The 24891-nt window shown below is 46.1% G+C and overlaps 2 protein-coding genes and 1 pseudogene across 24 annotated transcripts in view; all 3 read left to right on the top strand.

Annotated features, from left to right (window-relative positions):
- Positions 1-11265, top strand: part of KDM4A (lysine demethylase 4A) — a 55842-nt gene extending 44577 nt beyond the window's left edge. For all 4 annotated transcript variants that reach the window (XM_054491189.2, XM_054491174.2, XM_054491183.2 and 1 more), the window contains 5 exons: positions 416-601; positions 3525-3695; positions 9370-9489; positions 9773-9865; positions 9983-11265. In XM_054491189.2, the coding sequence (XP_054347164.1) occupies positions 416-601; positions 3525-3695; positions 9370-9489; positions 9773-9865; positions 9983-10123 (711 nt within the window). In that variant the 3' untranslated portion in view covers positions 10124-11265. The remainder of the gene's footprint in view (positions 1-415; positions 602-3524; positions 3696-9369; positions 9490-9772; positions 9866-9982) is intronic.
- A 1975-nt stretch (positions 11266-13240) lies between these two features.
- The window catches only part of ST3GAL3 (ST3 beta-galactoside alpha-2,3-sialyltransferase 3), a 228089-nt gene continuing 216438 nt past the window's right edge, over positions 13241-24891 (top strand). For 6 of the 20 annotated variants that reach the window (XM_054491298.2, XM_063656904.1, XM_054491244.2 and 3 more), the window contains exon 1: positions 13246-13451. The gene's annotated coding sequence lies outside the window, so the exon portion shown is untranslated. Of the gene's footprint in view, positions 13452-13561; positions 13891-24891 lie in introns of those variants that run through there. The other 14 variants (XM_054491277.2, XM_063656901.1, XM_054491266.2 and 11 more) reach the window with 9 other exon arrangements.
- On the top strand, positions 22243-22328 carry LOC129023452 (U6 spliceosomal RNA; annotated as a pseudogene).

Below are 24891 nucleotides of genomic sequence, written 5' to 3'. Positions count from 1 at the left end.
AGGTGAACCACTTGAGGTCAGGAGTTCAAGACCAGCCTGGGCAACGTGGTGAAACCCCGACTCTACTAAAAATATAAAATTAGCCGGGAGTGGTGGTGCGCATCTATAATCCCAGCTCCTCGGGAATCTGAGGCAGGAGAATCACTTGAATCCGGGAGGTGGAGGTTGCAGCGAGCTGATATTGTGCCACTGCACTCCAGCCTGGGCGACACAGCAAGACACCATCTCAAAAAAAAAAAAAATTCCTTGGCGGATAAAGTTGTAACCAGACCTGGATTAGAGCAGGCTGGTGTGTCCTTGTATTTTGGGAAGGGGCTGGCTCTTGCTTGCTTGGCTTTGCATTTGGGAGGGGAACAACAGAGGAAGCTGCAGTGCCAGTTCTTGCAATCACTGGTTTTCTTCCCCTGTGCTACAGAAATGTATCTTCTGTAAGAAGCGGAGGAAAAGAACTGCTGGCTGCTGTGTGCAGTGTTCTCATGGCCGCTGCCCAACTGCCTTCCATGTGAGCTGCGCCCAGGCTGCCGGTGTGATGATGCAGCCTGACGACTGGCCTTTTGTGGTCTTCATTACCTGCTTTCGGCACAAGATTCCTAATTTGGAGGTGAGAGAGGGTGCCATTCTAGAATCCTCTTGACAGTTTCCATGATCATTTACTCTGCATGTTTTCCATTTGTTGTGTCAGCAGCTATTTCCTCAAGCATTCTGCATTATGAAGAATGCTAATGAGTTCAGAGATTGAGAGGTGACCCCTGTCCATCTCCACTCCCTGCCTTGTACTCCATAAGCCAGTGACACCAAACTGCTTGTAGTTGATTCCTTTTGATTATCTCTTTACTTGTCTGCCTCTCCATCAGAATAAACTCCTTGAGGGTCCATATCTTATTAATGTGGGCATCCTTATTACTTAACCTAGTGTCCGGGACATGCAGAACCTCTGAAAATGTTGAGAACAAATGGGGAGAGCTCCCAAGAGTTAACCATGAATTGCCGGGCAGTAGAGATTTCTGCAGTTCTCTGAATGGTAAAGCTTAGAGAAAAAGTGATATGTAATGTTAGCTAGAGGAGCTATGAAGAGGATTGGGTAGACAGTGGCATTTGAAGTGAGTCTTAAACAATAAGAAGGAATTGTATGCAGAGACTGTTGTGTGCAGGGCTTGAGAAACAATGAGCAGGTCGCAGAAGAAGGATCATGAAAGACTGGTTATGGGAGTGTGACGGTGTGTGGGTGTGTGATGCTTGAGAGGCGGACAATGGCAGAGGATGAAGGCCCTGCACTCCCACTCTCAGGACTCTGACCTCTCTTCACTGGATGAGGAGAACTTATTGAATATTTTGATTCTGCACTATAGTTTTTGATAATCACTCAGGTGGTTGTTTGAAGAGAGGATTCAGAGTAAGAATTTGAGGCCGGAAAACCAGTTAGCCTAGGAGAGAGTGAGGTCTGAAATGGGAACACATAGACAGGGCTTTGGGGTACATTTAACTTTGAGATCCTCCAACAGGTAGAATTGATAGGGTTTATTGACCCTCGTGGGTTGAGGAGAGAAGGGGAGAGGAGGAGGAAAGGGGGAGTGAATATTGAAGATGACTCAGGTTACTCCCTTGAGAGATGGGAAGGATGCTAATATGATGTTAGTAACTGCAATCAGGAACTGAGTTGAAGCAGTGTTGCTCTGCAAGGGAGAGAAGGAGGGATGAGAAAGAGGAAAGTAAATGCTGAGGTTGCTGGAGCATTCTGGAGAGTAACTGTGAGGGTAAAGATGTGGCTATTAGCATTTAACAGCATAGTTAAATCTAGTTCCCATTAGAAACTGGGCTCTGGAGATTCCCAGTGGGAGAAGCAGGTAGCAGAGCATGAGCCATTGAAAGCAGCTGAGAAAGTGAAGCAAGCCAGTGGGAGGAAGGAGGGTCACATCCAACAGAGAAGGCAGGGCTGGTGTGGTGGTCACTAAGTACCACAAACTGGAGTGTCCCTGTGGGGTAGTCAGGTCAGAAGCCAGACCATAGTTGGGGAAGGTTCTGCCATGAGTGAGTTACAATCTAATAGAAGAGGCGATCATACAGGTTTGACAACAGTGTGGTAAATAATCAAAGGAAGAACGTGATAGGCGGTCAGCCCAGAAGGATGAACTTTTCACTCTGCCATTCGGGATTGCAGAAAAGTCCTGGTTGGCTGACTGTATTCTTTTTCATACAGATGTTGAACATGACAGGTGGTCAGGGGTATGGTTAAGACCTTAGGAAGATGGGAACATATTCTATGTGAGAATGAGACTCCGGAGTGTCTCAAGGGCCCTGCCATAGCCATCCCTGGTGCCCTCACCATGCCCTTCTCATTCTGAACTTGCCCTTGATGCAAGTAAAAACTTGAGGTAGTACTGAGTCACAGCTATGATAGGGAAGAGTTTTTTCATACACAGAATAGTTATTTTGTGACAATCATTAGTACTCCACATGCTTAAGTTGGCAGCTGTAGACTGCTGGTGCTATGAGGAAATCGGGGGGACTGATGAGTTAGTAGTTCTTTCACTGATTTATTCTTCAAATGTTTATTGAGCATTTACTATATGCCAGGCACAGTTTTAGGTGCCAGGACTATATCATTGAACAAGACAAAAAAGTCCTTGCCCTTCTGGTGCATACAGTATAGTTGAAGGATACATAGAAGCAAGTAAATACACAGTATAGCAGATGGTGAGAAGTGCAGGGATAAAAATTAAGTCAGATAAGGGGAATGGAAGATGAAGTAGTAAGCAATGACATCAATAAGTTGACACTGGGATGGGAGTCAGTGTGCAAGTAACTGGGGATGGCATCTCAGGTAGAAGAACCAGCAGTGCCGAAGCCCTGGGTGGCAGCACATATGGCACACTCATTCAGGGAACAGCAAGGGGGGCCAGCATGGCTAGGGCAGAGTGCCTGGGCAGGCTAGCAGGCGTGCTTGGAAATGAGGCTGTCACATACTTTATGATCCTGTTTGCATCAAGGGCAAGTTCAGAATGAGAAGGGCATGGTGAGGGCACCGGAGATGGCAATGGCAGGGCCCTTGGAATGGGGGACAGTTCGTTGTGTGTAGCTGGAGACATCTGGGAAACCTAAGTCTTTGTGCCCTAGCCCTGAGGGTAATGCTGCAGGTGCTAAGATGTGGTGCAGCTTTGCCTGGCAGCCCAGGCCTCAGGGCCCCTATTGAGTCTCTCCTTCAATACTTCGATGTCAGTTCTTGGCAAGATCAGAGGTCCTTGTTGTTGTTCAGAGAGTTCTGGGTAAGATAATATGGCATAAGGGCCAGTTGTGGACGAGCTAAATTTATGGAGGAAAATGTGGTACTGGTCTCTTCCAATGTCCTGGCTGGGATGGTGGGTATCTGGAAAGGCTTGTTTTAGCTCCCATCTCTTCTCTCCTTTTCACTTTTACTTTCCCATGCTTATCTTTCCCTGATAAGGAGGAACTAATTGATCTTCGTCTCCATATACCAGGCCTGCCAACTCCACGTGTGAGTAACCAAAGCCTCTGTTTTTTTCCAGCGTGCCAAGGGGGCCTTGCAAAGCATCACTGCAGGCCAGAAAGTCATCAGCAAGCATAAGAACGGGCGCTTCTACCAGTGTGAAGTGGTCAGGCTCACCACCGAGACCTTCTATGAAGTCAACTTTGATGATGGCTCCTTCAGCGACAATCTTTATCCTGAGGACATAGTGGTAATATCTGCAAGGAGCTTCTCAGGCAGTTTGGAATGGGGGATGTTTCTAAGGTCTGGCTGGCAGACTGTGTGTGTGCCTGCTTCTTCTAGCCAGGTCCATGGTCCCATCACCGTGTCCTCAAACAGAAAGAATCATCTGTACCAGTCTTTGTTTGCATAGAAAACTGTGTGCTGCTATGGTACCCTATTTTCCCTAGAAGTACCTAGGAATCAGTATTTTCTTCAATTCCTTGAAACCTGCATCTGTTGCTGTCTAAATTATCCTTGAGGGCATTCTAGTGCAATAGGAGAGCTCAGGCTTTGGAATCAAATATGCCAATACCAGCTTCATTGCCTAGTAGCTGTGTGATTTTAGGAGAATTATCCAACTCTCTTTTCTATCAGGCCCTCTTAGTAGATGTATAGAATCTGCTTTTGTCTCTTCACAGTGGGCTTTAGGGCTAAGTAGAAACTGCCTGGAGATACCCTTGGCGTGTTTATGTTATCAACACCTGAGACACAGTGGCCCCACATGGACCCAGTCCTAGGTCTGGCTTGGTATTGAGGACTTAGTTGGACTTAGTTCAGGTTTCCCCTACCCCACCTTGCCTTTTAGTTGGTAGTCTAACCACCAAAGTAGAGAGGAATGAAAACATTTTTTCCTTTAACAAATCAGGTATTGTCCCATGTTTATACCACATTAGCCACTCAGTTGCTAAAAGCACATTCATTAGTTATAAGGTAGACTTATAGAAAAGGCGACATTAGTAGTACTCGTAGCAGTAGTATAGCTATCATTTATTTATATTTTATTTGTGAGACAGGGTTTCACTCTGACACCCAGGCTGGAGTTTAGTGGCACAATCTCAGCTCACTGCAGCCTCAACTTCCTGGATTGAGGTGATCATCCCACCTCAGCCTCCCTGGTAGCTGGGACTACAGGCACACACCACCACAGCCGGCTAATTTTTTAATTTTTTATAGAGACGGGCTTTTGCCGTGTTGCCCAGGCTGGTCTCGAACTCCTGGGCTCAAGTGATCTGCCCACCTTGGCCTCCCAAAGTGTTGGGATTACAGGTGTGAGCCACTGTGCCTGGCCTTATTTTTTTTTTTTGAGAGACCAGGTCTTACTCTGTCACTTAGGCTGGAGTGCAGTGGCTGTATCATAGCTCCTGCAATCTCAAACTCCTGAACTCAAGTGATCCACCTGCTTCAGCTTCCCACGTAGCTGGGACTACAGGCACATGCAGTCACACCTGGCTAATTTTTAAATTTTTTGTAGCGACAAGGGTCTTGCTTTGTTGCTCAGGCTGATCTCGATCTCCTAGCTTGAAGCGATCCTCACATCTTGGGTCCCCAAACCACTGGGATTACAAGAGTTTGAGCCACCATACCTGGCCCTTGCTATAATTTATTAAGCTGGTACAGTATGCCAGGCACTATGCTAAGTGGTTATTTCAAGTATCTCTTTATCTTCTCATACCCACTGTGAGAAGGATGTGGTATTATCTCTAACTTACAGTGGTTTCAGGACTCCATTTTCTACAAGTTAGAGACCCCAAAGAGCCTGTGTTTCTCTGGGTTATATCTAAACGTATTTATTCTTATTAGAAATTAAAGCAGATTGATTTAAAATAATCAATTTTTTTAGATTAAAAATAACTTTTCTAAAACAAAAACAAAAGATTGCCATTTCCTTGTAATTTTGCAAATCTCTTCAATGTCTTTTTTTTTTTTTTTTTTGAGACAGTCTCGCTCTGTCGCCCAGGCTGTAGTATGGTGGCATGATCTTGGCTCACTGCAGGCTCCGCCTCCCGGGTTCACGCCGTTCTCCTGCCTCAGCCTCCCGAGTAGCTGGGACTACAGGCGCCCGCCACCATGCCCGGCTAATTTTTTGTATTTTTAGTAGACATGGGGTTTCACCATGTTAGCCAGGATGGTCTTGATCTCCTGATCTTGTGATCCGCCTGCCTCGGCCTCCCAAAGTGTTGGGATTACAGGCGTGAGCCACTGTGCCGGCCTTAATGTCACTTCTTGATTCAATCTATCGTGATACACTGTTTAGATTCAAGTATAGGAAGAAAATTCAGCCTTGTGTAGATATGTAATTGGAAAAAGGAGTTTTTTTGTTTTTGTTTTTTTAAGATAGGGTTTCACTCCCGTCACCCACGTTGGAGTACAGTGCAGTGATCTCAACTCACTGCAACCTCCACATACCAGGCTCAAGTGATTCTGCTGCCTCAGCCTCCCAAGTAGCTGGGACTACAGGCGCTTGTCACTGGCGCCTGGCTAATTTTTAAATTTTTTGTAGAGATGGGGTTTTGCCTTGTTGCCCAGGCTGGTCTCAAAACTCCTGGGCTCAGGCAATCCACCCACCTACCTCGGCCTCCCAAAGTGCTGGTATTACATCTGTGAGCCACCACACCCAGCCAAGGGAGGTATTTTAATAGTCTTTCAGGTAATTGTGTTTATTATTCTCTGATATCCACCAAAACTCAATGGAAATAACTTTTTTTTTTTTTTTTTTTTTAAGAGATGATGTCTTGCTTTGTTGACCAAGCACTTCCCGAGTAGCTGGGACTACAGGCATGCCTGGCTATTTGTAGAAATGGGGTCTTGCCATCTTGCCCAGGGTAGTCTCAAACTCCTGGGCTCAAGCGATTCTTTTGCCTCAACCTCCCAAAGTGCTGGGATTACAGGTGTGAGCCACTGCTCCTGGCAGGTTCTTAAAAGTTAGTTGCAGTGTGGAATCTGAAAGGTCAGTGAACGTTTCATACTGTTAACACTAAAACCCATTGGTCTCTTCTGAATGGATCTTTCACCCATGCATCCTTTCATAACATCATATATTGGTCATTTAGAAAATATTGGTGCACTGGCCTATGGACAGCCTCCAAATGTTGTTAAATATTATTATAAATTTAATTTTTTTTTTTTTTTTTGAGACAGAGTCTCGCTCTGTCGCCAGGCTGGAGGGCAGTGGTGCGATCTTGGCTCACTGTAACCTCCACCTACCAGGTTCAAGCGATTCTCCTGCCTCAGCCTCCCAAGTAGCTGGGACTACAGGTGCACGCCACCACGCCCAACTAATTTTTGTATTTTTAGTAGAGACAGGGTTTCCCCATGTTGTCCAGGATGGACTCAATCTCTTGACCACGTGATCTGCCCACCTTGGCTTCCCAAAGTGCTGGGATTACAGGCATGAGCCACCACGCCCAGCCATAAATATTTTAAAAATTACATTTGTTAGTATCACTAAAAATAATCAAAAAACTTGGAATTTTGGGAAGTTTCAAGCTCACAGTTGTGAATGCCGCTTCTCTGAAATGCTAATATTTGCTTGAAAGCCTGAATTTTATTATTGGCAACAGATACTGACTTTTGTTTTCCTTGACATGACAGGCATTTGCTTCATGCATTTTCAAGAAGATGTCTGCCAGATACCTAAGTCTGAAAAGCCATAGTTTGTCAGTCACTTTTTTTCTTTTTTAAAATTTTTATAGAGTTTTTTAAAGACAGGGTCCTGCTCTGTTGCGCAGCACCACTGCTGGAGTGCAGTGGCGTGGTCATGGCTCACTGCAGCCTCATCCTCCTGGCCTCAAGCAGTCCTCAGCCTTCTGAGTAGCTGGGACTATAGGCGCGTGCCACCACACCTGGCTAATTTTTTATGTTTTGTAGAGATGGGGTCTCCCCTGTTGCCCAGGCTGGTCTTGAACTCCTGGGGCTGATGCGATCCTCCTACCTCTGCCTCCCAAAGTGAGGGATTATAGGCATGAGCCAGCGTGCCTGGCCTAGTAATTTTTTTCAAATAAAACTGGTATTCCATGAACAAAGCAGCTAGTGTAATTCACAACTCAAACAACACAGATAGATTTCTTTGAGACAACCAAAAGTGTCTTATGAGGACTTAACACATGTACTCAATGATTAAGATTTAACAAAATTAATAATTTTTTACTGCTTCATCAAGGGATATTGTTACATGCAATCGAGAGTTTTTGCTCTTTTCTCCTAAATTATGAATGTACAGTGGTGAAAAATGCAATAACAACTAGTAGAGCTTAGGGTCAGTGCCTTGATTTGTGCTCAGGTGCCAGCAGTTGTACCTATATTATAAAAATAGTCATGTCTCACTTGCTCCCTGACAGTGTCTCAGGAACCCCTCAGAGGTTCACAGACCACATTTTCAGAAGTGCTGTTATAGGAAGTGGAACTGAATTGCAGAGAACTTAAGCAATTTATCAAATATCAAACATTTGAGTAGTTAAATCTTAGAACACCTCAGATATTGGGTGTAGGAGGCTGTAGTTTATGCCTAATTGTTAGATTGATACAAAATGTATTAACTGATTACCTATTCAATAAATGAATTGTCAATAAGTAGGGAACTGTTTCCATTCAATAAATGAACTGTAGCATGATTGTAAGAGCAGATGTGAGCATCCACATCCTTTTAGACTCACTGCCCTGCCCCTCTCTCATTTTTATTTTTTAAGCCATGTCCCTAAGGACCTTCTCCCAGGTATACCCATCAGACCTTTCATTCAGCCAATATGCTGAATGAAATATCCCCCCGTATACCAAGCCCTGTGCTGGGAATACGATGAGGACTTGGGGTACTTACCTGCTTCTGGAAGGAATAAAAGTTCTGAAGTACTTTGCCAGCTCCCATGGTAGGTGATTCTTTTTCATCTTTCCTGTTAAGAACATATTTCTTGGTTGGGCACAGTGGCTCATGCCTGTAATCCCACCACTTTGGCAAGCCGAGGCAGGCAGATCACCTGAGGTAAGGAGTTTGAGACCAGACTGGCCAACATGGTGAAACCCCGTCTCTACTAAAAATACAAAAATTAGCTGGGCATGGTGGCACGTGCCTGTTGTCCTAGCTACTTGGGAGGCTGAGGCAGGAGAGGATTGCTGGAACCCAGGAGGCTGAGGCTGCAGTGAGCCAAGATCAGGCCACTGTATTCCAGCCTGGGCGACACAGCGAGGCTCCCTCTCATTAAAAAAAAAAAAAAAAAAAGTGTTTGTTTTTTTTGGAGATGGAGTCTTGCTCCGTTGCCCAGGCTGGAGTGCAGTGGCGCAATCTCGGCTCACTGCAAGCTCCGCCTCCTGGGTTCATGCCATTCTCCTGCCTCAGACTCCCGAGTAGCTGGGACTACAGGCGCCTGCCACCACGCCTGGCTAAGTTTTTGCATTTTTAGTAGAGACGGGGTTTCACCATGTTAGCCAGGATGGCCTTGATCTCCTGACCTCTTGATCTGCCTGCCTCAGCCTCCCAAAGTGCTGGGATTACAGGCATGAGCCACCGTGCCTGGCCAAAAAAAACACCATTTCTTATAGTTGAGTACGGTTCTAGTGTTTCTTCATGGCAGAGCCCTGGAGAACCCTCAGGGAACAGTTGAGGGAATATAAGAAGGACTCTTGATTCTGGCACTTAACTCCTGTGTTTACTAAGTTTGTTATAGCTGGAATTTTTTTTTTTTTTGGTCACCTAGAAGCAGGAGAGGGCAGAGATAGGGGCAGACTTTGACTTAGCAAGGTCTTTAACTGTTAACATTTTTCAGCCCAGAGAGCTGCCTTGCTCTCTAAAACAGTTACTTTGTTCTGGTTCACTCTTCCCTGAGTAGAGGACAGTTACCTTTGTGTGCGGGTGGACCTTCCTTTCACCCTCCTTCCTTCCTGTTTCTCAGAGCCAGGACTGTCTCCAGTTTGGTCCTCCTGCTGAAGGGGAAGTGGTCCAAGTGAGATGGACAGATGGCCAAGTCTATGGAGCCAAGTTTGTGGCCTCCCACCCTATCCAAATGTACCAGGTATCCAAAGTTCTACCTTTCTAGGGAGTTGGGGGTGCTTGATTAATTCTGTGCTTCCTGTTGGGCCAGAGGCGAGTCTTTGCTCTTAGGAGAACTAATAGGTTGGTAACCCTTTCAGAGCTATGGGTCTGCCCTGTGTCCAGTCTGCCAAATGTGAAGTAAGGTAGTCGTTATTTTAGTGTTCTAACTCCTTCCTTTGACTGTAGGGGACTGCCACTATGCATGGTGGACCAGGGAAAGAGTCAGGGATATCCTAGCCAAAAGGCCTCTGTTTCCTTGGTAGGTGGAGTTTGAGGATGGCTCACAGCTTGTGGTTAAGAGAGATGATGTATACACACTGGATGAAGAGCTTCCCAAGAGAGTCAAATCTAGACTGGTGAGTATTTTCTGTGTGTCCCCAGTTCCTGTCTTGGAGGGAGGGAACAAGTCAAGGATGCATCCCTTTGTATTGTTCCTGGGGTAGCTGACATTTGGCTTGCTTATTCTTCTATAGTCAGTAGCCTCAGACATGCGCTTCAATGAGATTTTCACAGAGAAAGAGGTTAAGCAAGAAAAGAAACGGCAACGAGTTATCAACTCAAGATACCGGGAAGATTATATTGAGCCTGCACTATACCGGGCCATCATGGAGTAGGTGCTTCCAGGGTCCAAGGGATTCTCAGCCATCCAGGCAAGAGCACTCTGGGTTCCACAGCACAGCAGACATGGAACTCTGAAGTCTCTGAAAGTGAAGTTGTAAAAAGAAAAGGAATGAAATAACCGACCCATCATCTTCTCACCCACCCTCATTGCATTCCGCTGTAGTGAAAGGACGAGCCATTTCTGGGCACGTGGCAGCAGTCGCTGATCTCCCAGCTGAGGGGCTGAGCACTGGAATGCTGTGGCTGCACCGGCCCCAGTCCATAGAGGGGTCAACTATGCTGGCTGGACTGGCTGCCTTGTTCCTGGCCTAGGACTTAGCTTCGTAACTATCACCTGCACCGACTAGGCTGAGGTGCTGGTACTTGCCCCAACCCCTACTTTTGTATTTATGTGTGTGTGTGTGCGTGCGTGCGTGCGTGTGTGTGTGTATGTTTGGTCTGGACCAGCTTCTGCCAGCCCCTGGCCTTTACTTTCTTCCTTGCCTATGCAGGGCAAACAAAATGTGAAATTCTGCCCTCAGCTGAGCTGAGTAAGGGCTCCTGGGGGTTGGCTGGAGATGGGTGTGGCATCTGTCCGGGCCTGGAACAGCCTCAAGACAGTGCTGGCAAAGCTGCAGTATTGAGATGCTAAGGAGCTGATGCCACCTTTGTCTTCCCCTAAAGGAGAACATGGGGATAACGTGTGTGTGCCCACAACACTCTAGGTGCAGAGCCCCTGTGGCAAAGTATTACAGGGTGTGGGTGGGGATTACCTTGAAGCGGGGATTTTAATGATGGAAGCAGGCAGAGCCTGGTGGGTGATTCTGTCAACAGAAAATTGCAATCATGCAGGGGCTGGGAGGGTTAGGATGAAAAAACTGGGGCCATTGGAGGCCCACTGTGGGTGGGAGGGAGCTGATTTTGGGGTGGAGGGTGGGACTAGAGGGCAATACTGAAGGGGTTAAACAGGTTGTTGCTCCTCAAGAATTTGTTTGCCTGGGCCCAGGATTGGAGGGCTTCACACCAATACCCTGTGTATACAAGAATCAGATTTATAATACTTCCCCTTTTTTGTTACGTATGAACACTATAAACCAAATTATTTTGAAAACTGGTGCATCACCTTGTCCTTAGCAATAAAATGTGTTGAGCAGAGGATTGGCTGTCTGCCCCAAGGAGCCCACGTGGCCCATGTCAGGCTGGGGGTGTATCTAGAGTCATAGGCTCTGGAGCGGGGCTGTGTATTTTAAGACAAATCAGTAAGGCAGTCCCTAGGAAGTTCCAGAGAGTGGGTCCTTTGCTTGTCAAGCTCTGTATTAGGCCAAGTATGGTGGGTCACGGGAACAGGGACACTTCTGGCTCTGAGCACCTCTTTGTTGTGCTTGCTGTGCCTTAGAGACGGGCAGGATGAGGTAAGAGGAAGCACCAGACCAATGAGTCCTCTCAACAGAGTATCTCTCACTGCTGCCCCATTTGATACATCTTTGTTGAACTGGCCTAAGTTCATGCCAGCATCTGTATTCTATACAAATTGTGGAACCAGTGTGAAGGATGGGGTGCATTTTAGGTGCTTGAAAAGCAAGGGACTCAACCTCCAGTGGGATCCTCAGATTGCTCTCCGAGCTGTCTAGTTGGTGAGAAGCTTCCCTGGAGGAAGACCCAATCTCCTTTGGCTGGTGGATCCCTGAGGTCAAAGTGGACAAGGATGGGGAACCATAGAGCAGGGAAGGGGGCAATGAATAGGTGCAGGACTTGGGTGCCCCGGAGCTGCACCGGCTGGCCCTTAAACAGCCAGGCACTTCCTGCGGCATGGCCCTGTCCAGGTGCAGGAGAGGCTTAGGTCAGCTCAGCTGCTCTGGATGCTTCCTTGTGTCCCTGGGGGTTGAGAGATGGTTGCTACTTGGTATCTCATTGTGGAGAAAGGGAGGTGCAGGAGGTGATCTTTTCTATGTCAGCGCCCTCCTGGGGCCCAGAGAGGGAAGTTGGCCTTTTTTTTTTTTTTTTTTTTTTTTTTGCCCACACTCCACTTGGGGATTCCCAGGGGATATAGCAAGGGAGGCTGGGCAGAACCAGGCCTTAGTGGATTGGTGAGAGAACACTAATCTATACATCTTTGGAAGAGAGGAACACTTCACCAGGCTTTTTACACAGGATCCCTACCTTTCTCGATGACCCCACTGCCTCCAGGGGTGGGCGCTGGGTTTAATCCCAGCAGTTTTTACTCAACAGCTGACCAGTTTACCAGAAACTGCACTTTTTATTTTGGTCAACGTAATAACTCTTAGGAAACTGCAACTCAGGTGATCCAAATCACACAGACCGGCCCGTTCTCTCCCCTACTGGCTGCCTACGCAGTCGGGTCTACCTCAAGAGAACTGGCCCCAGCCAAAAGCGGCACCTCCCAGCCTGCCAGTCCCTTCCTGCCTTAGGCAGCTCCTCCCGGAAGCCTTTTTGTAGGGCAAACTGCGTTTCATTTGTAAGGTGGGGCCTTTGGATCCAAGGTTGCAGTTAAGACCACCCCGACTTTGTTGAGGAATTAAGTTTTAAATTCCGCCCCAGGCGGATAACACCAGGGCTCAGCCGCAGGAATGAAAAAGGAGTGGGAGGGCTGCAAAGTGTACGTGGGGCTTGGAGGCCCTGTGCCATGCGCAGACTAAAAATGTTCTACGAGTCTCTTAACGCCCACCCCCGTGCCCCCTTACCCACCAGGGCCCACAGAGGTCCAAAGCTTTCGGCCTCAGTGAGCGGAATGGGTACGCTCACGACCTGGAGGGCGAGATGAGATGTCCCTCGGCGTGAAGTGGCCGTGACTACCCTAGCACTTCGCGTTCCCCGCGCGGGCGACGGAACAGGCTCTCGAGGGGAGAGAGCCGTGCGTCCTCTAGGCCGTGAAGCCGGGGGAAGAGGGGTTCCTCTAGACAGCTCGATGTGCCTGGGAGAGATACCCACGCTGAACCTGCAAGCTGGGGTGCTCCACCAGCGCGAACCTCTCTTCCCGCACTCGCCGCAGCACTGGTCTAGTGGTAGGCGGGGTGGGCGGGACGGCAAATCCGCGGCTCCTGCGTCTATTGGGCTGCTCGGGGAAGCGCAGCTCCGCATTGGCCAGGCCCTCGCTCCGCCCGGCTTCCGCGAGCCCATTGGTCGCAGGCGCCCGACCGGGTCGCGGCCGCGCGCTCCGCCCGCCGCTGCGTCCCCACTATGGCGGCGCCCATGCAGCCCACCGCGTCGTGGGCGCCCGCCGGGGTCCCCCGCGGCTGTCGCCGCCGCCTACGCCGCCGCGTCCGCCTTCCTGCCCCGCGTCGGGCCGGGCGCCACCTCCCCCCTGCCTCCCTCTCCGCTGTGGTAAGGGCCTGCCCAGTGCGCTTCGGAGCGCGATGGCTGACCGCGAATAACGGTCGCCGCGCCGCCCCGCCCCTCCCCCGCCGGCCGCGGGTCCCGGGCTGGGCGGGGCGCGGAGCCCGCGCGCTAGTGCCCGGGAAGGCGGGGTCGGGGCACGGCCCAGTCGTCCTTCGGGCTGGGGCCCCGGTACCTGGATGACCTCTCCTGGGTGGGGGCCGCCGAGCCTGGGGGAAAGGCCGGCCGGACGCAGGCCAGGAGGTCTGAGGTCATCTCCGTGTGAAACCCCGCAGCGCTGCGCACCTTGGCGCAGAGCACGGACACCATCATTCGGGCCCTGCTGTGGGAAGAGGAAAGAAAAGTCCTGGGAGCGCCTGAGCGGGAATCGGCAGCGTATGGGTAGCGGTTGTCATTGCTTACTGCTATAGCGGGGGCCAGAACTGGGGTTAGTTTGATCGGCAAAGTACGCCTCTCTTGCTTCCTTTCCTTCTGGCACTTTGCCCCGTTGTGTCCTCGGTGCTTTTGCTTGCAAGAGAAAATATCTTAGGGAGGAGAGCAGGTTTGGTTAGGAGAGTGTCCCATGAACATTTTGGATTCCTTTTTACAACAATGTCCATTTTTATGATTCCTCAGTAATCCTCATTTTTGTTTATGTTTCCTTCACGTATGAGGAAGGAGTGAAACCTGATAACTGAATGTAATTAATTGAGGGAGGGACCAGTGAAGGCAGCTATTACCTCAGAAAGTAAAATACTCAAACTTTTCAGTGGATGTACTGTGAATTATAGATAGCTGGACATGAAGGTAGGAAAAAACTCATATTAGGTTACTAAGATAGTCCCCATGACAAATTAGTTGTTTCTAAGTCAGAATTATCTTGTAGAGATGATCACTGAAATGTTTGGTGTACTTTCAAGTCAACAGAGGATTAAAAGGAAGCTGGCACAGAAATTTATAACCAAATGATATTTTCAAATAATCTCTTAAGGCAATACAGCTCCTCCTATGATTAGAGATTCTTAACTCAAGGATATTTTGAGATATTAAGTGGTGAATCTCTCCATTTCACGTCTGTCTAACCATGATTTAATAAAAATAAAATGTTAATGATGAAACAAGGCATTCATGTTCTCAGAGACTAACAGACTTTCTACCAATCAATGGAACGCCTCTTGAGTACGTATTTTATGCAAGGCATTGACTGAGGGAAAACTCAAAACCATTTAAGATAAGAAACTTGCTCTAATGGGCCTATAATATAGTTGAGGGAATAAAGCACGCACATGACAATGATAACTGTGATATGGTCTCTAGAATTCCAAGATGGTAAGTACTCTGAGAAACCGAGAAAAGGAGAAATCCATGTGTTCAAGGAAGGTTTCACAGGGAAGCTGAGGCTTGAATTGGGTCATGAAGAGTGGGTAGGCCTGGCTGGATGAAGAGGAAGAAGTGAGCAGATGAGAAAGTGAGGATGACAAAGGTGCAAGGGAACCTGAGATGCTCATGGGTGGTTCCAGGGGGTTTCTTAGCAGAAAAAGCAGGATATGAGGTTGCACAAAAGGTAGGTTGATGGCATAAATCTAAGAGGTACCTTTGTCCTGTGTGGTGCAAAGAGTAAACAAGTAATAGAATTTACTTCAAAGGAAGCTGGAGCTAACTATCAGGAATACAGTAACACTTAACTTGCCATTGTCACTTTTTCTTTTTTTTTTTTGAGACAGGGTCTCCCTCTGTCACCCATGCTGGAGTGCAGTGAACATGGCTCTCTGCAGCCTTGACTTTCTGGACTCAGGCGAGCCTCTCGCCTCAGCTTCCCAAGTAGCTGGGACCACAGGCAGGTGACCTGCAGAATTAAAAAAAAATTTTTTTGTAGAGACAGGGTCTTGCCATGTTGCCCAGGCTGGTCTTGAACTCCTGGGCTCAAGAAATCCTCCCACCTTGAGTTCGAGACCAGCCTAGCCAACATGATGAAACCCCGTCTGTACCAAAAAAAAAAATACAAAAAATTAGACAGGTGTGGTGGCAGGCGCCTGTAATCCCAGCTGCTCGGGAGGCTGAGGCAGGAGAATCGCTTGAACCCGGGAGGCGGAGGTTGCAGTGAGCAGAGATTGCGCCACTGCACTCCAGCCTGGGCAACAAGAGTGAAACTCGGTCAAAAAGAAGAAAGAAAGAAATCCTCCACCTCAGCCTCCCAAAGTGTTGGGAATATAGGCGTGAGCCACCACACCTAGCCCATTGTCGCTTTTCTGATCCACCTCAGCTACTTGGAATAACAGTTCTCTCAACCCGGAAGCTGCACCTCAAGTTTATTCTTACTTTTCTTCTTTTTTTCTCCTCTGTGTTTTTGGTTGGGTGCCAGGTCTTGTTGACCCTACTTCCACACTGTTTCTGGCATCTGCTTCTATTTTTGAGTCAGAGCCTCTGTCTGTCGCCCAGGCTGGAGTGCAGTGGCCTCATCTCAGCTCACTGCAACCTCCACCACCCGGGTTAAAGTAATTCTCCTGTCTCAGCTTCCTGAGTAGCTGGGACGACGACAGGCACGTGCCACCACGCCTGGCTAATTTTTGTATTTTTAGTAGAGACGGGGTTTCACCATGTTGGCCAGGCTGATCTTGAACTCCTGATCTCAAGTGATCTGCCCACCTTAGCCTCCCAAAGTGCTGGGATTATAGGCGTGAGCCACCATACCCAGCCTGGCATCTGCTGCTTTTCACTCCTACTGTCATCACACTGATCTGGGGCCATTGGACCATTCCTGTGAATTACCACAGAAACCCCCTAACATTTTTTTCCTTCCATTTATCATGTGTATTGCCATCACTTCCAAGTTTGTCACTTCTCCAGCCAGGACTTTGAATGGCTCCCCATTATCTGTTGCGTTAGGCACACACCAGCCTGGCATGGGCAATATGGGCAAACTGATTTCTTGCCATTCTGTTATATTTTCCAGGTCAATGGAACTATTTGCTCTTTGTGCTTTGCTGTTTGTGCTCTGTATCTTTGCTCATGTTGGCTTTTTCTATCTTAAATAGTCTCCTTGACTTTAATTGTTCTTACATATGTTTCAGGGCCATTTGATACGGAAGTTCCTTTCTGAAGCTTGTCTGTACTTTTTCTTCCCATCTAGATGAGATGTCTCTCTTCTTTAAGTTTAAGTTTAAACCACCATAACATTAGAGTCTGCCTTTTTGCGATAATTGCCTTAAATCCTGCTTCTACCCATAGTATAAGACTGAAGCTATTTCAAGACATAGACTGTCCTCTTCATCATCCAACTTTGTACATAGTAGGTACTTGGCAAATATATTTTATTTTGAAAATAGCTTTGAACCAGGATGGATGCAAAGATAATTCTTTATCCAAACAAAATGTTTGTCATTAAAATCTATAAATAAAGTTGTTTATGTGAGAGAATCCCTTACTGAGAGATCTGTATTGACATAGATAGCTTGGATTAGGCTGCACTAACAAAAACCTCAAGACTTCGGTGGCGTAACAGAACAAAACTTGACTTCTCATTTGTGTGACGTGTCCAGCATGAGTGTACAGGAAACTCTTCACAGTCACTCAGGAACTGAGGCTGATAGAAACTCCATCTTAATATGGTACTGCCATGACCATTTTGATTAAATGAAAAGATAGTGGTCAAGTGGACACTGGCTTTTCAAGTTTCTGTCCCACTATGGCACATGCCACTTTTATTCACATTTTCATTGGCCAAAGCAAGTCACATAGCCATGCTTAACTTTAAAGAAGGTTAGAGAATTTCAGTGTTAGCATATGTCTGGGAAGCAAGGAGCCAGAAATATTTGATGCATAGCACTAATGACTACTACCTCATCTGTGGTATCACAGCCCATTGAAGATTAGAGGTAGCACATCAGATGGGCTGCTAGAGACAAACATTGACAGTAGCAAGAAATAATAGCTCTAACCAGACATGGGGTAATGGTAGATTCAGAGTCAAAACTCTTAACAAGCACTTGTAAATACTCACAGGCCAAGGGTGTTGACACAAGGGCAATCTGTTGCATCCCAGTTATAACACAGTCATTCCTGAGGAATGTCTTTTACAAAACTTACTATGTTACAGCATTCTTAGTAACAAATACAGCAATGGTTCTGAGATAGCAAAAAATAAAAGTTAAATTATATTCAGGGTATTCAATTTATAAGAAATCGGGAAATGTGTAATAATTTTAGGTGCATTTTCACTCAAATAGTTAAAATTAAAAAATAATCTTAGTTTAACCTTATTGGTTTAATTGAACCTAGCAAACTTGGTATTTGGGGAAGAGGTTTCACTTTTGACAGACAATAGAAACAGTGCTGGTTGGAGCCCTGGTTCAGGAGACGAAGATTTGGGTTCAGATCTTGGCTCTTCCACTGTTAATGGTTGTCTGACATTAAGCAGGAATCTTATTTTTGAGCCTAAGTTTCCTCATCAGTGAAATGCATGGGGCAGTTGTGAGAATTAAACAAGTCAGTTCATGTAAAGTGCTTTGCAGAGCACGTGGTTCACAGTAAGTACTCATGATCACAGTGCTTCTAACCAGCTGCAGCAAGGTTAGAAGAAACTTGAGAAATCAGGTAAGGAGCCCTCAGAAATACAGGTAGAAGGGTTACCTTGGATTTCCCCACCTTTTTTCTCCCTTGGACAGCATCCCTACGATCTCTTATTTTTACATTTTTCATATTTTATGTGAGTGTATACATTTCTGTCTCTCCTACAGACCAGGTGCTCTCATCATTCCACAAATGTGTACTGAACATGAGCTCTGCCAGGCTCTGTGCTAGGTGGTGGCTTGATAGGTATGAAGGACATGTCCCTGGCCTCAAAGAGCCTCCAGTCTAGTAGGACCAGAAGCAAGTAAAGAATACATTATAACCAGAAGAAGCAGAATACATTATAACAAGGGCTGTGGTTAAGGGTCTTGTGGGATCTTCTAAAAGCACACCTGATATCGTGGGGAATATGAGTAGTGGTTTTCTAGGGAAGTTCACATCTGACCTACATCTTGAAAAATCAGTAGTTATTAGCTGGGTAGATATGGGTTTAAAAGGCTTTTCACACAGGCAACAATGTGTGCTGTGGCCTAGAAGCAAAGAATGTGGCTACATCCTAAAGACACTGGTGTGGCAGGAGTATGGAGCCTGTTTGGGGAGTGTGGGAAATGAGGCTGCAGAAATCGGTCAAGAATAGATTGTGAAGGTCTTTGTGAGTTATGAAGTTAGAGCTTTATCCTGAAGGTGATTAGGTGCCACTGAAGGATTTGAAGATAGAAAGTGACTACTTTGTCAGCTTTGCCTTTCAGGAACATCACTGTGTGGAAGAGGCAGAATAGTGAATAGCTATTTCCCTCACGTGGGGAGTGCTGAGGTTTGCAGCCATAGTACCAGGCCTACTACACAAGAGTCATAGAATACTTAGGCAGGATGAAGGTTAGAATGAGGTAAGACTGGACGGAAGGATAGTTACGCTGCTGCAACAAGTGAGGGGCATGTCTGTGTGCTTCCTAGGGCTAGATGAGCAGCAGACCAGGATTTCAATCGTAGCCTCACCAGTTTCTATTGTGTCACCTTGGATAGGCTTCAGAATCTCATGTCTTCTTGGTTTTCAAATTTGGAAAATGAGGACAAAAATTCCTACCTTGCCAGGTTGCTCTGAGGATTGGAGGGAATAGGTGTAAAAAGCCTGGTCTTGTGCTATTAGTAGATATATACAAATAATAGTTTAATAATAAAAACAGTTATAATATTTCTAATCTTTAGTATATTACCTGGTTCATTGTAGGTGATCACTAGTCTTAAATCTCACTACCTAAAGATGCCAACGTTGTGGGATTTTTTTTTTTTTTTTTTTTTTTTTTTTTTAGAAAAGTCCTCACTCTGTCATCCAGGCTGGAGTGCACTGGCATGATATGATCACGATTCACTGCAGCCTCAACCTCCCAGGCTCAGGTGGTCCTCCCACCTCAGCCTCCCAAATAGCTGGTACCACAGGCACTCACGCACCACCACGCCCAGCTAATTTTTTGTGTTTTTTATAGAGACATGGTTTCACCATATTGCCCACGCTGGTCTCGAGTTCTTGGGCTCAAGTGATCTGTCCAGCTCTGCCTCCCGAAGTGCTGGGTTTACACGCATGAACCACCACGCCCAGCCACGTTGTGGTTTTATTTATGCATTGATTTTGGTCTTACTGACAAGGATATGCATTTTAAGTGACGGATGATGCTGGGCTGGGAGTGTTAGGCATAAGGGAATTACTCTGAGATCAAAAAGAGACGGTTGATAAGAATGCCATACGGGCCGGGTGTAGTAGCTCATACATATGATCCCAGCACTTTGGGAGGCCGAGATGGGTGGATTATCTGAGGTTAGGAGTTCGAGGCCAGCCTGGCCAATGTGTTGAAACCCCGTCTCCATTAAAAATATAAAAAGTAGCCGGGCATGGTGGCAGGCACCTGTAATCCCAGCTACTCAGGAGGCTGAGGCAGGAGAATCGCTTGAACCCGGGAGGTGGAGGTTGCAGTGAGCCGAGATCGTGCCACTGCACTCCAGCCTGGGTGACAAGAGAGGTAAATTCCATCTCAAAAAAAAAAAAAAAGAATACCATACAAATTTAAACATTGTTGCCAGGCGCGGTGGCTCATGCCTGTAATCCTAGCACTTTGGGAGGCCGAGGTGGGCGGATTGCCTGAGTTCAGGAGTTCGAGAACAGCCTGGGCAACACGGTGAAACCCCGTCTCTACTAAAATACAAAAAAAAATTAGCTGGGCATGGCAGCATGCACCTGTAGTCCCAGCTACTCTGGAGGCTGAGGCAGGAGAATTGCTTGAACCTGGGAGGTGGAGGTTGCAGTGAGCCAAGATCACGCCACTTCATTCCACCCTGGGTGACAGAGCGAGACTCCATCTCCAAAAATAAAAAATTTAAACATTGTTTAAATGCCAGCAGTTTATATGGCATTTAGCTATTCCCAACCCTTTCTCAGAAGTGACACAAGTGTGTGTGACCATAATATACTCACTAGATGGGGTTGCTAAAACATACACACTTCTCCTCGGCCTGTCATTGCTGACTTCTTCCCCCTGAAATTTTGCTCCTCGTCAGTCATCTTCTGATGATTTTTTAAAAGATGATAATGGAAGTTTAATTCATATTTATTTTCCATTAGATTCTTTATCTGATCATCCTGGCTTGACATGAGTTCCTCCTCTCTCAACTTCTGTAGAACTTAATTTATGTTACTCTGATGAAATGTCATCTACTGCCTTGGTCCATTATTTGTCTATATATCATAAATTTCCTCTTCCTTGATGTCAGTTTTTCTTGCAAAGTAACTGAAAGGTGGAATGTTTATGTATTTTTAACACAGCTTAAAAACTCACTGAACCCTTTTGTTTGGAATATGTTAAATCAGGAAATTCTGTTACTGAGGATTTAAAGTATGTAGCAGTTGTTCTCTTTGGTTTCAGGATTCCCTTAAAGTTTAAAAATTATTGAGTATTCCCAAATAACTTTCATGTTTGTGAGTATTGTCTGTCGATATTTAATGTTTTAAAAATCACTGAGTACAAACAAAAAATGATAAAAAATGTTCATGGCTGTGTGCGGTGGCTCACGCCTATAATCCCAGCACTTTGGGAGGCTGAAGTAGGGGGATCACTTGAGCTCAGGAGTTTGAGACCAGCCTGGGCAACAAAGTGAAACCCCATATCTACCAAAAATGCAAAAAAAATTAGCCAGGCGTGGTAGCACATGCCTCTGGTACCCCAGAGGTGTACTCCCCAGAGGTGGGAGGATTGCCTAAGCCTGGGAGGCAGAGGTTGCAGTGACCCGAGATCATGCCATTACACTCCAGCCTGGGAGACAGAGTGAGACTCTGTCTAAAAAAAAAAAAAAAAGTTCAGCCTGGGTAACATAGTGAGACTACATCTCTTCAAAAAAATTTAAAAATTAGCCAAGCGTGGTGGCACATCCCTGTAGTCCCAGCTACTAGGGAGGCTGAGAGCAGGATTGCTTGAGCCTAGGAGATTGAGGCTGCACTGAGCTGTGATCATGGTACTGCACTTCAGCATGGGTGACAGAGTGAGACCCTGTCTCAAAAATCACAGTAACCCACAAGCATGCATACTGTTAACTGTGAGAAGAATCGTGGTCACCTCATCATGTTATGTAACCTCTAGAAAACTGCTGGACCCTCATAAGAGAACGAGAGTGAACAAGGCAAAGAATGTCTTAGAATTATTGTGAAAATAGTTCTAAACTCGTGGACCCCCTAAAAGCGTCTTGGGGACCCTTAAGGGTCCTTGGACTACACTTTGAGAACTGCTGGTATATAGATACGAGTTTTTGTGGGACTTTTATATTCTTTTGGTAGCAACATAAGGATGGAAACATTAAAAACGTCTATTTTCAAAATGCACTCAACGGTTTTCTTTAAAAAACAGCTAGTTTCTAGCCTCTGATAATATTAGTGGCAAAAACCACAATTACTTTTGCACCAACCAAAATAGATGTTTATCTTGGAAGGGCAGCTGTGTGTATTTTTGGAGTATCTGCTAGGTGCCATACTGCTTACATTTGCCATCCCAGGAAAAGGTCACCAAACTGAGAACAACAACATTTTTGTAGAAGAAAAATATATAACTGCTCTTTAAGTTCTAGAACTCTTATAAGCACTTGGTGACATGATAACTGGAAAACTTTTTCGTGGTGCAGGTTTCAGAGTTTCTCGCTGTCTCATTGTCAAGTTTAGTTGTGATCCTATTTAAAAGATCCTATTACGGGCTTGCTTTGGCAGCACGTATACTAAAATTGGAACGATACAGAGAAGATTAGGATGACACACAAATTTATGAAGTGTTCCATAAAAAAACCTTTTTAACATCCAATTTTTACGGAACTAACCATATTGATGTCATCTGTACTGCGTGAACCGTACTACATTAGGACGTGAATGAGTGAATGGCGGTACCACACGCTCTACTTTGTGGAATTTTCACACTTCCTGAGGAGTCTTCCTGAACCTCATGTGCCACAGACATCTGACTTAGGGACTGCGTGAGGAGGCCGGTGTCCATGAAATTAAATACCAGAGAAGTTTATAAATAGGAGGTGTGGTGTTTTTCTTCCAATACCCTGCTGAATCACTTTGAGTTCCCTTCGAGGTATACATCCCGTACATCCCCTCTTTGAGGGCAAATGGCCTGGGCTGTTATAATGGCCTCTTCTCGCTCTGTGCTTAGCCTTCTCCAGTCTGTTATCCATATTGCTACACGAGCAGCCTTTCTAAAACATAGATTTATGTCATTTGTCTATGTACGTGGTTCCTCATTGCCAGTGGGATAAATTTCAGACTCCTTAGCGTGGCTTATAATCCCTCTCCTGCCCTTCTGCTTCAGCTTCCCAGAGTCAGTTTAATTCAGGCAAAGCCTCTGAAGCTTTTCCTGAGCCTCCCAGACAGTTATTAACTGCCACAATCTCATAACATCTGTTCCTTGTTTATTCCATAACTGCACGCATCACCCTGCTCCTTGAGGGCAGGCACCACTCCCTGTGTGCCCGCTGCTTTACTCAGGTGTGTAATAATGGCTTTTGCTGGGACTGATAAGATGGCATAGCTGCTAGCATAGTTCCAGCATAGTTACTTTGCAATAGTCCAGCATAGTTTTTCTAAAATATGTTTTTCCTTTCTAAAAAAATATATGAGCAGATAAATAATATGGAACTACTGCATAGGCCTAAAACATGTAAAGTCTCAGAAATAATAGCAAGGAAAGGGAACATTAATATTTTCTTTTTCTCTTCTTTTTTTTTTGAGATGGGGCCTTGCTCTGTTGCTTAGGCTGGAGTGCAGGGGTGCAGTTACGGCTACTACAGCCTTGACCTCCTGGGCTCAAGTGATCCTCCCACCTTAGCCTCCTGAATTGCTGGGATTACAGGTGCACGCCAGTATGCCCTGGTAATTTTTTTTTTTTCTTTTGTGTTTTTTTTTGTAGTGATGGGATTTTGCCATGTTGCCCAGGCTGGTCCCAAACTCCTGAACTCAAGTCATAGGCCCAACTTAGCCTCCCAAAGTATTGGGATTACAGGCGTGAGCCACCATGCCCGGCCTATATTTTCTAATGATGTATTTTACACATACAAGAACAGAACAAATAATTATACCTATCATTATTATTATTATTTTTTAAATGAGATTGAGTTTCACTCTTGTTGCCCAGGCTGGAGTGCAATGGCACGACCTTGGCTTACTGCAACCTCCACCTCCCGGGTTCAAGCGATTCTCCTGCCTCAGCCTCCGGAGTAGCTGGGGTTACAGGCATGTGCCACCGCTCCCGGCTAATTTTTGTATTTTTAGTAGAGACAGGGTTTCTCCATGTTGCTCAGGCTGGTCTTGAACTCTGGACCTCAGGTGATCCACCCGCCTCGGCCTCCCAAAGTGTTGGGATTAGAGACGTGAGCCACCATGCCTGGCCCTATCATTAAATCTTTTTTTTTTTTTTTTTTTGAGATGGAGTCTCGCTCTGTCACCCAGGCTAGAGTGCAGTGGCGCGATCTCGGCTCACTGCAAGTTACCCTTCCTGGGTTCACACGGTTCTCCTGCCTCAGCCTCCCGAGTAGCTGGGATTATAGGCACCCGCCACCATGCCCGGCTAATTTTTTGTATTTTTAGTAGAGATGGGGTTTCACCATGTTAGCCAGGATGGTCTCGATCTGCCGACCTTGTGATCCGCCTGCCTCGGCCTCTCAAAGTGCTGGGATTACAGGCGTGAGCCACCGTGCCCATCTATAATTAAATCTTAATATGCCATCTTGTTTGAGGTTTTTTTTTATTTTTTAAATAAAGAGAACATTACAATTTTACTGAAAGGCTTCCTAATGTGTTTTTCCCTTCTTCTCCCTCCTTCAACAGAAAAAAGCCACTGTTTGAGTTAAAGTTGTTTAAAGTTCCCATACATGTTTTTGTCCTTCTGCTACATTTTTTTTTTTTTTTTTTTTAGGATGGAGTCTCACTTTGTCACCCGGGCTGGAGTGCAGTGGAGTGATCTTGGCTCACTGCAACCTCCACCTCCCAGGTTCACATAATTCTCCTGCCTCAGCCTCCCAAGTAGCTGAGATTACAGGGGCCCACCACCACGCTTGGTTAATTTTTGTATTTTTAGTAGAGTCAAGGTTTCACCATGTTGGCCAGGCTGGTCTCAAACCCCTGATATCAGGTGATCTGCCTGCCTTGGCCTCCCAAAGTGTTGGGATTACAGGCGTGAGCCACCACACCAGCCCTCTTACCTACTTCTAAAGGGAGTACCTGGCCAGTGACAAAGTATTTTTCAGCTTTACTCTTCTGTTCTCTGTTTTTAAAACCATTGTAGGTCATCTGATTTCTACTCAGGAAGTCACTGACTACTCATCTTGCAGGAGTCTGGATCCAATTAAA

The sequence above is a fragment of the Pongo pygmaeus genome, chromosome 1, assembly GCF_028885625.2.
Source record: "Pongo pygmaeus isolate AG05252 chromosome 1, NHGRI_mPonPyg2-v2.0_pri, whole genome shotgun sequence".
NCBI lineage: Eukaryota > Metazoa > Chordata > Mammalia > Primates > Hominidae > Pongo > Pongo pygmaeus.
This window is presented reverse-complemented; position numbering and strand designations above follow the sequence as displayed.